This window comes from Neopsephotus bourkii, unplaced genomic scaffold, assembly GCF_033783945.1.
Source record: "Neopsephotus bourkii isolate Nb327-2 ecotype Australia unplaced genomic scaffold, CSIRO-AGI_Nbou_v1 NB_1400, whole genome shotgun sequence".
In the NCBI taxonomy this organism is placed as follows: domain Eukaryota; kingdom Metazoa; phylum Chordata; class Aves; order Psittaciformes; family Psittacidae; genus Neopsephotus; species Neopsephotus bourkii.
Window position 1 is genome coordinate 547,690 of NW_026901877.1, and position 12,814 is coordinate 560,503.

General features: G+C 46.8%; 1 protein-coding gene across 4 annotated transcripts in view; it reads right to left on the reverse strand.

The window, feature by feature from the left end:
* Positions 1–12,814, reverse strand: part of TANC2 (tetratricopeptide repeat, ankyrin repeat and coiled-coil containing 2) — a 139,566-nt gene that overhangs the window by 81,140 nt on the left and 45,612 nt on the right. For all 4 annotated transcript variants that reach the window (XM_061367916.1, XM_061367914.1, XM_061367918.1 and 1 more), the window contains 2 exons: positions 12,295–12,443; positions 6,735–6,921 (listed from right to left, as the gene is read on the reverse strand). In XM_061367916.1, coding sequence (XP_061223900.1) covers positions 6,735–6,921; positions 12,295–12,443 — 336 coding nt within the window. The remainder of the gene's footprint in view (positions 1–6,734; positions 6,922–12,294; positions 12,444–12,814) is intronic.

Below are 12,814 nucleotides of genomic sequence, written 5' to 3' on the forward strand. Positions count from 1 at the left end.
CCCTGCAGTCAGTACTACACCTCCCAGAGATTCATGTACTTACAGGACAGCAAACACTATTTCTCATTTAGCTGCATGCTGGCTATGCCCTGGGGCACAAGGCTTTCAGCTGTACTTGTCTTGAATCAAACACACAAAGGGAATTTTACCATCCCATCCAATTCTCCTTGAGGCAGAGATCATGCCTTGAAAATGTCACCCTTCACATTCACTGCAGGAGAAAGTAGTTTTCTGTAGTTACCACTTTATGCAGACCAACAGCTGTAACATTAATTCTATGTAAAGATTTTTAATGTCCTAAGTAGGAAATGAAGATTTACTGCTTTAAAGAAACACCTGCAGCAAAGGAGCGAGCTTCACATGGTGCAGTGCCAAGAGGTACTAAACCCACTCCTGCACGCTCTGCCAGTTCACCGCGTTTCCCTGCAGTAACACACTCCACCATGACCTGCCTTATTGCACTGGAGATGTCCTAGCTGACATGGACAAGTTGGCAAGGAGTGAGATACATTCTTTACCCTCCCCTACATAAGCTTTCCCAAACTCATCCACAGAAGGATACACCAAAATACAGCCGTGTCGCCCCAGAGTGCTAGGGGAGCTTGGCTGCCAAGGAGAGCAACTTGGCAGGCTCAAAGCATAAGCCCAGAGCTCTCCCAAGGGAAGGGAGCAGCTTCAGGCAGGCACGTGCAAGGCAAGTCCTGACAGCCCCCAAGCACTCGGTGTGTTTAGAAGAGCATCATTCTCTGCTGGACACCATAGGTGAGTTTAAAGGGGAAATAAAACTCCAAACCTGTAAGTCTTGCCCTGCTCGAGGTCAAAACCCACACTGCTCTTCATAGGTCGTCAAGCACTGATCTCAAATGGGAAAGGGGAAAATAAAGATCACTGCTTAATTAAAGTAACAAAAGGATTCAACAGGTAAACCCATTTCTGCCTCGAGGCATTCTAAGTCATGGTATGCACACAGAAAGTCTCAAAACTTAATGAAAAATACCTTGATGGCAGCATCATGCTGACCCTGTATTTGCTCTGTTCTAAACCTGAATTCCCCACTGCAGCACCGACAAGCAAGATGAAGAATGGTCCAAATGCCTTGAAGGGCTCGTACCTGCGAGCTCCTCAGACTAGGAATGTGCAACCTGGGTCAAAGAAGCGTTTCAGCAGAGCGAGGCACTCCCATCCCCAGAGAAAACTCACTGCAAACACTGCTGTGAGACAGAACATCAGCAAAGCTGGAGTCTGTAAACTTCACTTTATCCCTTGCAGAAACAAGGCAATGAACTTGTTTCAAGCTGCCAGAGGGAAGACTGAGATGAGATCTGAGGCAGAAGCTCTTCCCTGTGAAGCAGTGTTCAAGGTCAGGCAGGAACAGGGGCTTGGAGCAACCTGCTCTAGTGGAAGGTATCCCTTGGTACTGGATGAGCTTTAAGGTCCCTTCCAACCCAAACCAGGCTGGGATTCTATGACAGGATTCTATGATTGTCCCCATACCACTGGGGTGAGCGAGGGGCTCAGTGCTCAATTGCTGGTTGAGGTTAAACCCCAACAGTCAGCTATAGGAAACACTCACTGCATGTTAACAGTGGGCCTGTTACCATTCCAGAAGACATGCACACACACACATCCCTTTAACCATGCATCAACTTCCACCACTTTCTTGATTCAGTGCCCTCTCTGTCTGCCTTTTACCATTTTGGACTTCTCTTTATTCTTGCCTGCCTCACTGACATTCCTTCAGCATCAGCAAGGACAATTCCCAATTTTTCTTCATTTTTTCAAGTCCACAGTCTTGAATCTGTTTTAAAATGTTAAGGCTTAAACAAGAAAGCAGAAAGGAGGCCTGTGTGGGGGTGTGCACAAGAGGAGGGAAGTTATCTGTATGCTTGGCATTAACTTCTTGGGCAAGCTTGGATCATTGTGAAGCTTTTCATAACCATGAAGGTTCAAATCTTGCTGCTCTTAAAATAAAAGCTGAGAGTCCCATCTAACCTCACACCACCAACAGCTAAAACGCAAAAGAGAAGCCACTTATCACAGCATCCAAAATAACCCTGCGGGAGTTGACAGCACTGATTTTTCCTCTAGTTATCTTCTGATCTGTCTTTCCAGTTTATTCTTTCTTTTTATCATTCAATTTTACTTCCATCTACTGGGCTGGAGCATAAACTGAAGCAGATTTCACTGTTTGCTTATTACACCTGTTCTGTGCCACTTCCTTTAGCTTTAAACACTCGTTTTTCTCCTTTTTCTTCTGTAGCTGCCCCATGATCTAGTACTTAAGGCCCAGATTTTGGTGTCAAACCCAACTCTTGTCACTGGTTTAACTGGGGGAAGGCAGAACTGTTGTTTCATGACTTCATGGTTTCTCCCCCTGGCATGAACCACAAATCACATCAGATGTGCATGCACATGTTTCATTTCTGCTTAATGCATCCTTTCAATGAAATGGAGAAAGAATTGAGATTCAGAGAAGGTGCTGTTTTCTACTTCGTATGGTTGGGATTCTGTGACCCCACTGATTTTGCTCAAGAGCTGATGTGATGCCTGAGAAATAATCTCCATTTTCACCTCCTGAACCATCAGCCCCATCACCTGCAATATGTAGATGCATTACTGAACAAAAGCTCATTATTCATCACTATGAGACATTTTCCAGGAAGCTCCTCCTTCGGGGAATGAGCCCAAATGGAAGCTGGCTAGACTGAAGAAAAAGATCTGTAATTCTTACAAATCTTATTCATTATTAACAGAGCATTTCATAATACTGATGAGAATGTCAGAATTCAAGTGTTGCAGCTGGAAAAGCACAAAAATATTTAACCTGAGTTAAATTTACCCTGATGAGCCTTTGGAGCTGTTCTTCACTCCCTTCTCCAAGCAGCTAAACTTGCAAACAGATCTAGCTTGTTTTATTGTCAGCAGCATCCATTCTGCTTAGCACACACTCTAGATGAATTTATTCACAAGCCTATTTTTAACCCCCAACACAGGAATCTGTAGAAAGCAGCAAGCTGATAAAAGCTCAGGAGTCACAGCAAAAAAACAGCAAAAAAAGAGTGTGAAGATAGCTCCATGCTAGGGACATCCAGAAGGGGATGGAGGGTCCTTTACATGTCATTCTTCATTGTAAAAAGCCACCAAATCTAAGTGAAAGCAACTGGTCCACATAATATTAGGTGTGTCTGCATTGGTGCAAGAGGATTTATCCCTGTTTCCTGCTTTGCCATCACACTGATTTCCCTGCTTAGGATGATCCCCCTAACAACGAAGTGGGGAACCCAGCGTAGGCTATAAAGGACTTTGCATCAAGGACAAGGCTGGCCCCATTTCATAGCACAGTAAATGACAGTGCTTCTCGAGGAATATTCAACACAGGAAACAGGAGTTCTTTTAATCCCCTTGGGAGACTAAATGCCATCAAGTGCTGTGTGAACATCACAAGCACTTGGGTAAGCTTTACACACCAGCAAGAAGCATTTGAGGGTTTATTGTGCAGGCTCGCTGAGATTGCTGGAGATTGGCTTATATTCTGCTGCATTCAAGCAACAAAACTTGACAGTCCACTTCTGTGGGCCATGAAGTGCAAAGCTCCCCCCATAGCAGCACATGATCCTTTGACCAGTTTTCTTTTCAGTAGCAGATTTTGAGCATTAACAGTTGGCTGCTTTTACATAGTGAGAGCCAAAGAAAATCCTGAAAGCTATTCCGAGGTTAAAGTCAGGGCAGCACTTTCACCAGCCATTCTGTTGTACACTAAAAGGATTTAGTGGTTTCCAGGAGAAAGGACTGATGTGCTTCTATCGCTCCTCTTGGCTCACTTCCTCTCTCCTCCTCCCCTCATCACCATTTCTTGTCTCCTACAAATCACTGTTTGAAGATCTTGTTGCATGTTTTGTTACCCTTTCAAGCGAAATAGCCTGAATTTCCCTTTACTACAGAGGATCCAAGCTTCCAAAATAAGTCTCTTCTAACCCAAGTGATGAATTTATTAAAGCCATCAGTAAGCACAAAACAGTCCCTGTGCTGTGCAGATGAGAGACACGACACACTTCTTCCCTAATAACTGAAATTATATAAGAGGTGACACACAAAGGAACAGGAATAACTCCAAGAGGACAAGTCACCAGAGACCTGGCTGGTTAAAATCTGGTCTTTACATCCAGATGAGAACACCAAAATTCCCACTCTATGCACCTCAGTGGATACTTATGCTCTTAATGCAGTTTATGTAGAGTCTAAAGAGCCACAATGATTTAACTTTGACAAATTAATGCTGTGTCGAGGACGGAGAGATGGTAAAGATGAAGAGATCTTCCCAAAACCACTAACTTTTATCAAGAGGAATAAGAAATACACTGGAGTGTATTATAGAAATACACCTTGGACCTAACAGTTTCAGTCATTCATTTTGAGCAACCTGGTCTAGTGGAAGGCATCCCTGCCCATGGCAGGGGGGTTGGAACTGGATGATCTTAGGGTCCTTTCCAACCTAAACCATTCCATGATTTCCATAGAATGATTTGGGAGGAGCAGGAGGGATCTTTACTCAGGACACATAAATACCCAGGGAAATGTTTATTCTGAACCTGATCTAGTTCAAGATGTTCCTGCTCACTGCAGGCAGGATGGGCCAGATGACCTCTGAAGGTCCCAACCCAAACTATTCTGTTTCTATTCTATGATTCTTCTACACATACTTTAGAGCAGTGGAGAAGAGCACTTTCCCCACAGTCTGATACAGCTGTTGAGCTTCTATCAAAGAAGGGGTTAAAAATGTTATTGTCAAAAGAAAGGGGGGGAAGAAAGAAGGGGAGAAAGAGGCTCTAGGAGAGGAAAGCCTTGCTTTTTGAAAGCCTTAAAAAGTGCTTCTCTTATTCTACACAAACATTTCTTTACATGACTTTTCTATCTGGGATACATTAACATAGCCTTGGGAGAAGCAACCTTCTATTATTTCCATAGTTTCCATAGGAAAACCCAAGTTCTCAACAGAAGACCCTCTTAGGGGAGAATCTTCCTTGTGAGGAGCAACAAAATGTTCAAACTTCTAAATTAATTGCTACAGAGCTACTGAAAAAGGATGGGGCAGAAAGTCTGAGCAAAAAGACAACACCTTCTCATGGCAACACACAGAGCTGTTGGAGCAAGTCCAGAGGAGGACATGAGGATGATCAGGGGCTGGAGCACCTCCCATATGTAGGCAGGTTGAGAACACTGGGGCTGTTCAGCCTGGAGAAAAGAAGCTGCGTGGAGACCTCAGAGCAGCTTCCAGTGTCTGAAGGGGGCTACAAGGATGCTGGGGAGGGACTCTTCATCAGGGACTGCAGTGATAGAACAAGGGGTGATGGGTTCAAACTGAAACAAGGGAAGTTCAGGTTCTCCTTGTTTCTTTCAGCACTACATAAACTTCTTTTTGTTTCTTTAAGTAACTATTGTCAAAGTAAAACCTTCTTAGCTGCAGAAACGCTGAGCATGGAACACGCGGCAAGGACAACCAAGCAAGGAGCATCCTGCCTGACGTTACACAGGCATCCCTTTCCTCCCGTTAGGCCTTTACAGTTATAGAACAGAAATGCGTGAATGTTATTTGCTCAAGATCCTTCACACCTGCAACCAACACATCACTGGGCCGAAATTCACTGGAATTCGTGTTAACTTAATCCAGCTCCTGCCCAAGGCCGAGTTTAAGAGCAGCAGTCGTTTATGAGGCACAGAATTACCGATACGGTGGCAGTGACAGTCATGGGGCACAGAAGGTGATCAGTTATAAAATCAGTGATTTTATATTTATGAGAATATAACCCAACAGTATTTGAACTATGAACATGATGCCATCATCTGTTTTCTTTCCTCTGACATGGAAGTACAATGGCTATGGAGTAAATGGTCCATAATCTCCACAACAATAAAGCAGCGCTGAAAATATAGATGCCTCTAAGACTACTTGAGGTAGGAGGGGATGGCAGCCCAGGTACCAGCTGTGGCCTGGCACTGAGACATCCCATCCTCTTTACTGACCAAAAGGCTCGTCTTAAAAGGGACCCATAAGGAAGATGGAGACTTTCAGCAGGGCTTGTTTCAACAGGATGAGGGGGGATGGTTTTAAACTAAAAGAGGGAGATTGAGGCTGGATGTGAGGAAGAAGATCTTTCTTTACAATGAGGGTGGTAAAACCTTGGCACAGGTTGCCCAGAGAAGTGGTGGATGCCCCATCCCTGGAGACATGTAAGGCCAGGCTGGATGTGGTTCTGGGCAACCTGATCTAGTTGAAGATGTCCCTGCTCATTGCAAGATTGGACTTTGAAGGTCCCTTCCAACCCAAACTATTCTACGATTCTGTGAGTGGGCACGGGCAGCAGCTGAAGGATACAGAACACTTGGTAAGAAAACACCCCAACAAACTCACTAGAATGAAAGCAAGGCAAGAATGCACTGGGAAGAACGACTGCAAGAAGCAGAAAGGTGACGATGGCACACAGAAATAGGAGGAAGATGAAACCCTTCCTCTTTCACCACTTGAACAAGCGCCACAACTTTGCATTAAATGACTTCTCCAACCCAATTTTCACCAACTCCCTGTGCTGAACTGGACTGCATTTCACCCTGCTCACTGCAGTAGTAATGCAAACCCACCCCATTAGCGAACCTGTGTGTACCAGCTAGAACAACGCCTGCAACACCAGCACAGCCGACGATGACCTGGTTTAGATGGGGAGCAGGGTGCCACTCACCTATGATGCCGCTGTCCCTGCTCTCCAGCGTGGAGGTGGGGCTGGTGACGGCGCCGTAGGTGCAATCCTTGGTGGTGACGCTGGTGCTGACGGGCGGGAGCGTGGAGCAGGGGCTGCTGGCGGGCGGCGAGGCCGTGCTGCTGGTGAGCGTGGAGCAGGGGCTGATGCGCTGCGTCACGGCCGAGCTCTGCAACAGGGGAAGGGGGGACAAGTCACTCACCACTGCCAGGCCCTGGGCGGGAAGAGGCTTTGTATGGCTCACGCTTGAGGATTTGCTTTGTAAGGGGAAGGTAAAAAGTGCTTTAGTGCTCAAAGCGACACGGTCTGCTGAGCCTCCCCACGGTGTGGGTAACACAGGCATCAAGCCTGTTCGCTGTGGCTTGCTTTAAAGCATCCAGCTTCCATGTTCAACAGGAAACACATCAATAAAGCGGGGTTAACCAAATGCCTGACTCCAGACTTTATTGGGAATTTTGATCATTTTAATTGAATCCCAGCCTGGTTTGGGTTAAAGGGAGCTTAAAGCTCCTCCAGCTCCAACCCCTGCCATGGGCAGGGACCCCTTCCACTAGGGCAGCTTGCTCCAAGCCCCTGTGTCCAACCTGGCCTTGAGCACTGCCAGGGATGGGGCAGCCACAGCTTCTCTGGGCACCCTGTGCCAGCGCCTCAGCACCCTCACAGGGAAGAGCTTCTGCCTTATCTCCAACAGGAACTTCACTGCTTCCCCACAAAAAGTCCCTCTTCAAAAAAAAGCCCAAATAAGCAATAGCTATGACACGGTGAAGTAAATTAAGCGACATCTTAAGTGCCATTAAGCGGACATCTCCAGGGTGATGATGATAAACATGATCTCACCTGTACTTACAGCAAGACACATCATACACAGGAAATCCTACAAAGGCCTCTGGGCCATTTCCATTTGCTCAGAAGCCTCCACGGGGCTTCAATTATTATTCTGCTCTGTAAAGGTTTCCTCCATTCAAGGAAACCAACAGTAGTTTTACACCCCTGCACCAGGAAGCTCAAAATCCCTTATCTAGATAGGAGACAGCCCTGCCCAGACATGCTTCCCCCACCAGATAAGGTTTAACACACGTAATAGGGAAAATGTTGCTCTCCAAAGGCAGAACAAAACAAAGAAATGCAGCAGCAGAAAAAATATGGGGGTTTAAAAGTTATCTTGGGAAGATACTGGGTGCAAGAAACATGAAGTGTTCAGGGAGAAGCTGTGGCTGCCCCATCCCTGGCAGTGTTCAAGGCCAGGTTGGATGGGGCTTGAAGCAGCCTGAGTGGTCTGGATTAGATGATCTCCAGAGGTGCCTTCCAACCTCATCCTACACACCTAAAAGTTTAACCAGTTTACATGGGGGGGGGTCTCTCAAAATGTGAAGCATTAGGACAATAACATTATTATGGCTCCTCAGCACAAGAAAGACAAGGAGCTGCTGGAGAGGGTCTAGCGGAGGCCACAAGGATGCTCAGGGTCTGCAGCAGAGATTGCTGGAGCTGGGCCTGTTTAGAGAAGATCAGACTGAGAGGGGACCCCATCAGTGGAGATCAACAGCTCAGAGGAGGTGCCATGAGGATGGTGCTGGACTCTTCTCAGTGGTGCCCAGCAACAGGACAAGGAGCAGTGGCTGTAAACTAAAGTACAACAAGTTCCATCTCAACATGAGGAAGAACTGCTTTCCATTGAGGGGCACAGAGCCCTGGCACAGGCTGCCCAGGGGGGGCTGTGGAGGAGACCCACCATGAACACGTTCCTGTGTGCCCTGCTCTGGGTGGCCCTGCCTTGGCAAGGCTTGGACTGGATGATCTCCAGAGGTCCCTTCCAACCCTAATGATTCTGTGATGCTAAATTCTTTACACTGAACTTTTTATGTCCTTCTTTCAACAGCTCTTTTAAACAAATCCCTGCTGAAGCTTCTCTCAGTACTAACAAAATAACCATCCACTGACCTTAAAACACAGCAAAACTACACTTCAAAGCAACCTGAAGGACAAGAATGGCACTTGAAGCAATGAAGGAATCATCTTCATCCCTCCAGCTGACGGAGAACGATTGTTTCATGAAATGCCAAAAGTGATATTCTAAGTTCTTTTATGTGAGCTGTTATGCAGCTCCTTAAGAACAGCTACTGGAAATGCCTGAATAACACGGGATATCACTTGGCATTGATTGACATGTTTTATTTTTGTATTGATAGAGAAAAAAGGCTCCTCTGTGCAAGTTTTAAATACAAATTGCCATTGACAGAACATTCTGTATTCTTCCTGCTGCTGTTTCATCTGTCACATTTTCCCCAAGCTTTGAGAAATGACACTGTTCTGACACAGCCCCATTGTCCTTTGTGCTCCTCTGGCAGGCAGTGCAGTTAAAAAAGAGTTTCCCCTTTAAAAAGCAGGAGAAAAAGGATTTCTTCTTCAGCATTTTGTGGTCTCTCATTAAGGAAAGCATGATTAAGAGGCAGCACAATAACACACACCATTTCAGAGCACTCCGGATTACAGGCTATCCTTTGACATATTCCAAGAGAGGCAACTGAATGAAAATGCAATGTGCCCATTGATAAATCAGGGTGGGTTTAGTGGAAGCACCTTTATTCCTTTGTTCCACCTTAGCTCCAGCATTGGCAAGATTGCAAGTGATGATTTTCTTGCTTGAGAAAGCAAAGCATGGTCAGAATTCCAAGCAGCAGCCGAGCCCCAGCTTCTGATACAAAGAACGTTTTCTTTGCCCAGGCCTTGTCAATGGACTCATTAAAGCCTAGGAAATGGTTCTTGTTTTTAAATTCAAGTGCAAACTCTTAGTCAAAGTCTCCATCAGATTAGTCCATGATGAAGGGCAGAATGATCTCTGCAAAGCCCATGTCTCGCATGAGATGATTCTAAGATTTTCAACACTATTTGAAGCAGGGCAGCTGAAGAAACTCCATTTGGGAAGGAGAACTGCAGAGGTCTGCAGAAGAGCTGCTGCAATTCGGAAGAGGCTTTAGCTTGTACAGGGTTTGTGTATGGCTCCTGCCCCAAAACAGCCAGTGGTAGATGGCAAAAGTCAGAGAAGGGCCACCAAAACTCTAAGGTAGCTGGAACTTGTTTTGAAGGAGGAGATGCTGATGGAGAGGATTCATTCAGCCTGGAGAAGAGACAGCTGAACTGCATCTAAGGACAGCTGCAGCCTTCTGCTGTGTGCAGGGGGTGAGAGAAGACACAACCATGCCCTTCTCAGAAGGCAAAGACCAGATGCTGCAGTCATAGGGTGTATCAAGGCAATTCTGTAGTAGGTAGAAGACAAAAATCCTTCCCAGGCAGAGTCATCAAGCCCTGGAACGGCTGCCCCGTTCTTTACCTGTGGAGATCTTCAAACCTCACCTGGACAAGGCCTGAACAACCTGGTCCAGCTCTGAAGCTGCCAGCAGGTGGTTGGATGAGATGGCCTCCAGGGATCATCTCCAACCTCCAGCATCCAGGGACTCCAGGCAAGTGCTGACAGCAGGAGATGCTCACAAAGAAAGATAAGAAATCAACTTGGTAATTGAGGAACCAGCTTCCCTTTATCTCCAGCAGCACATGAAGAGCATTCAAAGGCCCTGATAAAGCTTTGTGATGCAAGAATTAGCACATGGCCCAAGATACCCATCTATTTTAGAGGACAACTCTCTGCTGCCTCTCTTTAGGCTTTTCTTTTTCATTCTCCAAAGGCATCTTTTGCTTTAGAGAAAAGATGGGATTTTAATTTTTGTCAAAAGGCAACAACAAAAAGAACCATTTCTAGTAGAAAGCTCTGCTTGGCTTTGAAGTATTCAGTTCAAGCAGGTACCTGTTAAAAGTACATTTCCTAGCACAATGTGCAATGAAGTATATTTCAAATCCACAACTTGCCTAAAACATGGACGGAAAGTGTTAAAAGCTTAATGAATGTTTTAAAGGCAAAAACTTGACAAAACCATGTTTCTTGGCTCTCAACTATCCATGCAGAAGATCAGAAAACTTTTGGTTCAGTATACAGCATGGGAACAAGCCCCAGGACACAGCCCTGCACCCTGCTCACCAGGAGCACCCCCTGCTTTGTACTGGGAGCAGACCAGGGCTCTTGGAGCAACTGGAAAATGAGAAAACTGGAGTTTCCTTCCCATTGGCTCAGGCTGGGAGAGAGATTCACATGTGCCACCAGAGCCATCTCTATAGAATCCCAGACTGGTTGGGGCTGAAGGGAGCTCAAAGCTCCTCCAGCTCCAACCCCTGCCACGGGCAGGGACCCCTTTCACTGGAGCAGCTTGCTCCAAGCCCCTGTGTCCAACCTGGCCTTGAGCACTGCCAGGGATGGGGCAGCCACAGCTTCTCTGGGCACCCTGTGCCAGCGCCTCAGCACCCTCACAGGGAAGAGCTTCTGCCTAAGAGCTCAGCTCAGTCTCCCCTCGGGCAGGTTCAAGCCATTCCCCTTGGCCTGTCCCTACAGGCCCTTGTCCCAAGCCCCTCTCCAGGTTTCCTGCAGCCCCTTTAGGCACTGGAGCTGCTCTAAGGTCTCCCCTTCAGGAGCCTTCTCTTCTCCAGGCTGACCCAGCCCAGCTCTCTCAGCCTGGCTCCAGAGCAGAGCTGCTCTAGCCCTCACAGCATCTTTGTAGATTCCTCTGGATCTGCTCCAGCAGCTCCATGTCATTCCTGTGCTGAGAACTCTTCTTGGCTGCTGCTTTTCATTAATTATTTTCTTTCTTAAGGAATTAATTCAGGACCTGAAGTCAGGTCCTATGAATCATGCACATGTTAAAAATCTAAAGTGCAGACTCATGGGATGACTCTGTTAGAAGGAGAGACCATTAGAAGTGAGTGGGCTTCTGAGTTTCATGCTTTTCTGCCACACACTGAACTATCCATTTCCATTTAAGCGATGGGAAAAACTATCTCCTGGTTTCATTCTCATCTCACCAGCACTGCTGGGAGTGGGCAGTATCCAGGCTTGAGGAGGAGAAAGAAACTCAGCCAGTTCCCACAGAATCTCTGTTGTAGGCCTGGGCTTTCTGCTGTCTGGCTTTTCAGCCAGCTGGAGGGGATGTAACAAGCTTAATCATAATAAAGATTTCATGATTTGCTTTCTGTCTCCATTTGCAAGCATGAAATCACCTTGTTCAGCAAACAGGAGCAAAAAGTGTAACTATCTGTACAATCAGTCTATTCCTCCTTCCCTCTCCTCCCTGGGGGAACCGGGAGCCTTTACATAACATTGCTGAAGGGCTCTTGAAGCATTCTATCCAAGATGCCATGGAAGTACACATTATTTTGGTCACTATAACCTGATGAGGGATGCTGCCCACTCCCACAGCACTTGCAAGAAACAGAAAAACAACAGAAGCTGTTTCACACGGCAGCAGCTGATCCTGCACCACGTTCTGTGATGATGATTCACCGTTGGACAAGGAGACAGAACCTTTTACCTCCTCACTGTTAGTTCACTGCTATGAGGCACTCCGCTGGCACACGGCTGGAACAAAACCCCTCTCCCACATGCTGTGTTTGGCTCACAAACCGGGCTGTAGAAGAGGAGGGATCAGAGGGCTCATACCTGGTTCTCATCCTGCACCTCCATGCTGTACTGGGGCCCTGACTGAACCTCCGTGACTTTCTCTCCGAGGAGGAAGCCCAGGCGAGTCATGAGTGTATTTGCTGCCTCATCTACGGATGGAGGGGGTCCCAGCTCCTGCTCAGTGTCACCTAAACAGGAAGAAAAACAGGTTCAGTCATGAACTGGTTAGCTTGGTGATTGCTCAGTGCTTTTACCAACACAACACTGCTAAGTCCCCATGCTGCAATGGCAGCATCCTGGTTTTCACATAATCATTGAATCCCAGAATTATTTGGGTTGAAAAGGACCTTAAAGCTCCTCCAGCTCCAACCCCTGCCACGGGCAGGGACCCCTTCCACTGGAGCAGCTTGCTCCAAGCCCCTGTGTCCAACCTGGCCTTGAGCACTGCCAGGGATGGGGCAGCCACAGCTTCTCTGGGCACCCTGTGCCAGCGCCTCAGCACCCTCACAGGGAAGAGCTTCTGCCTAAGAGCTCAGCTCAGTCTCCCCTCGGGCAGGTT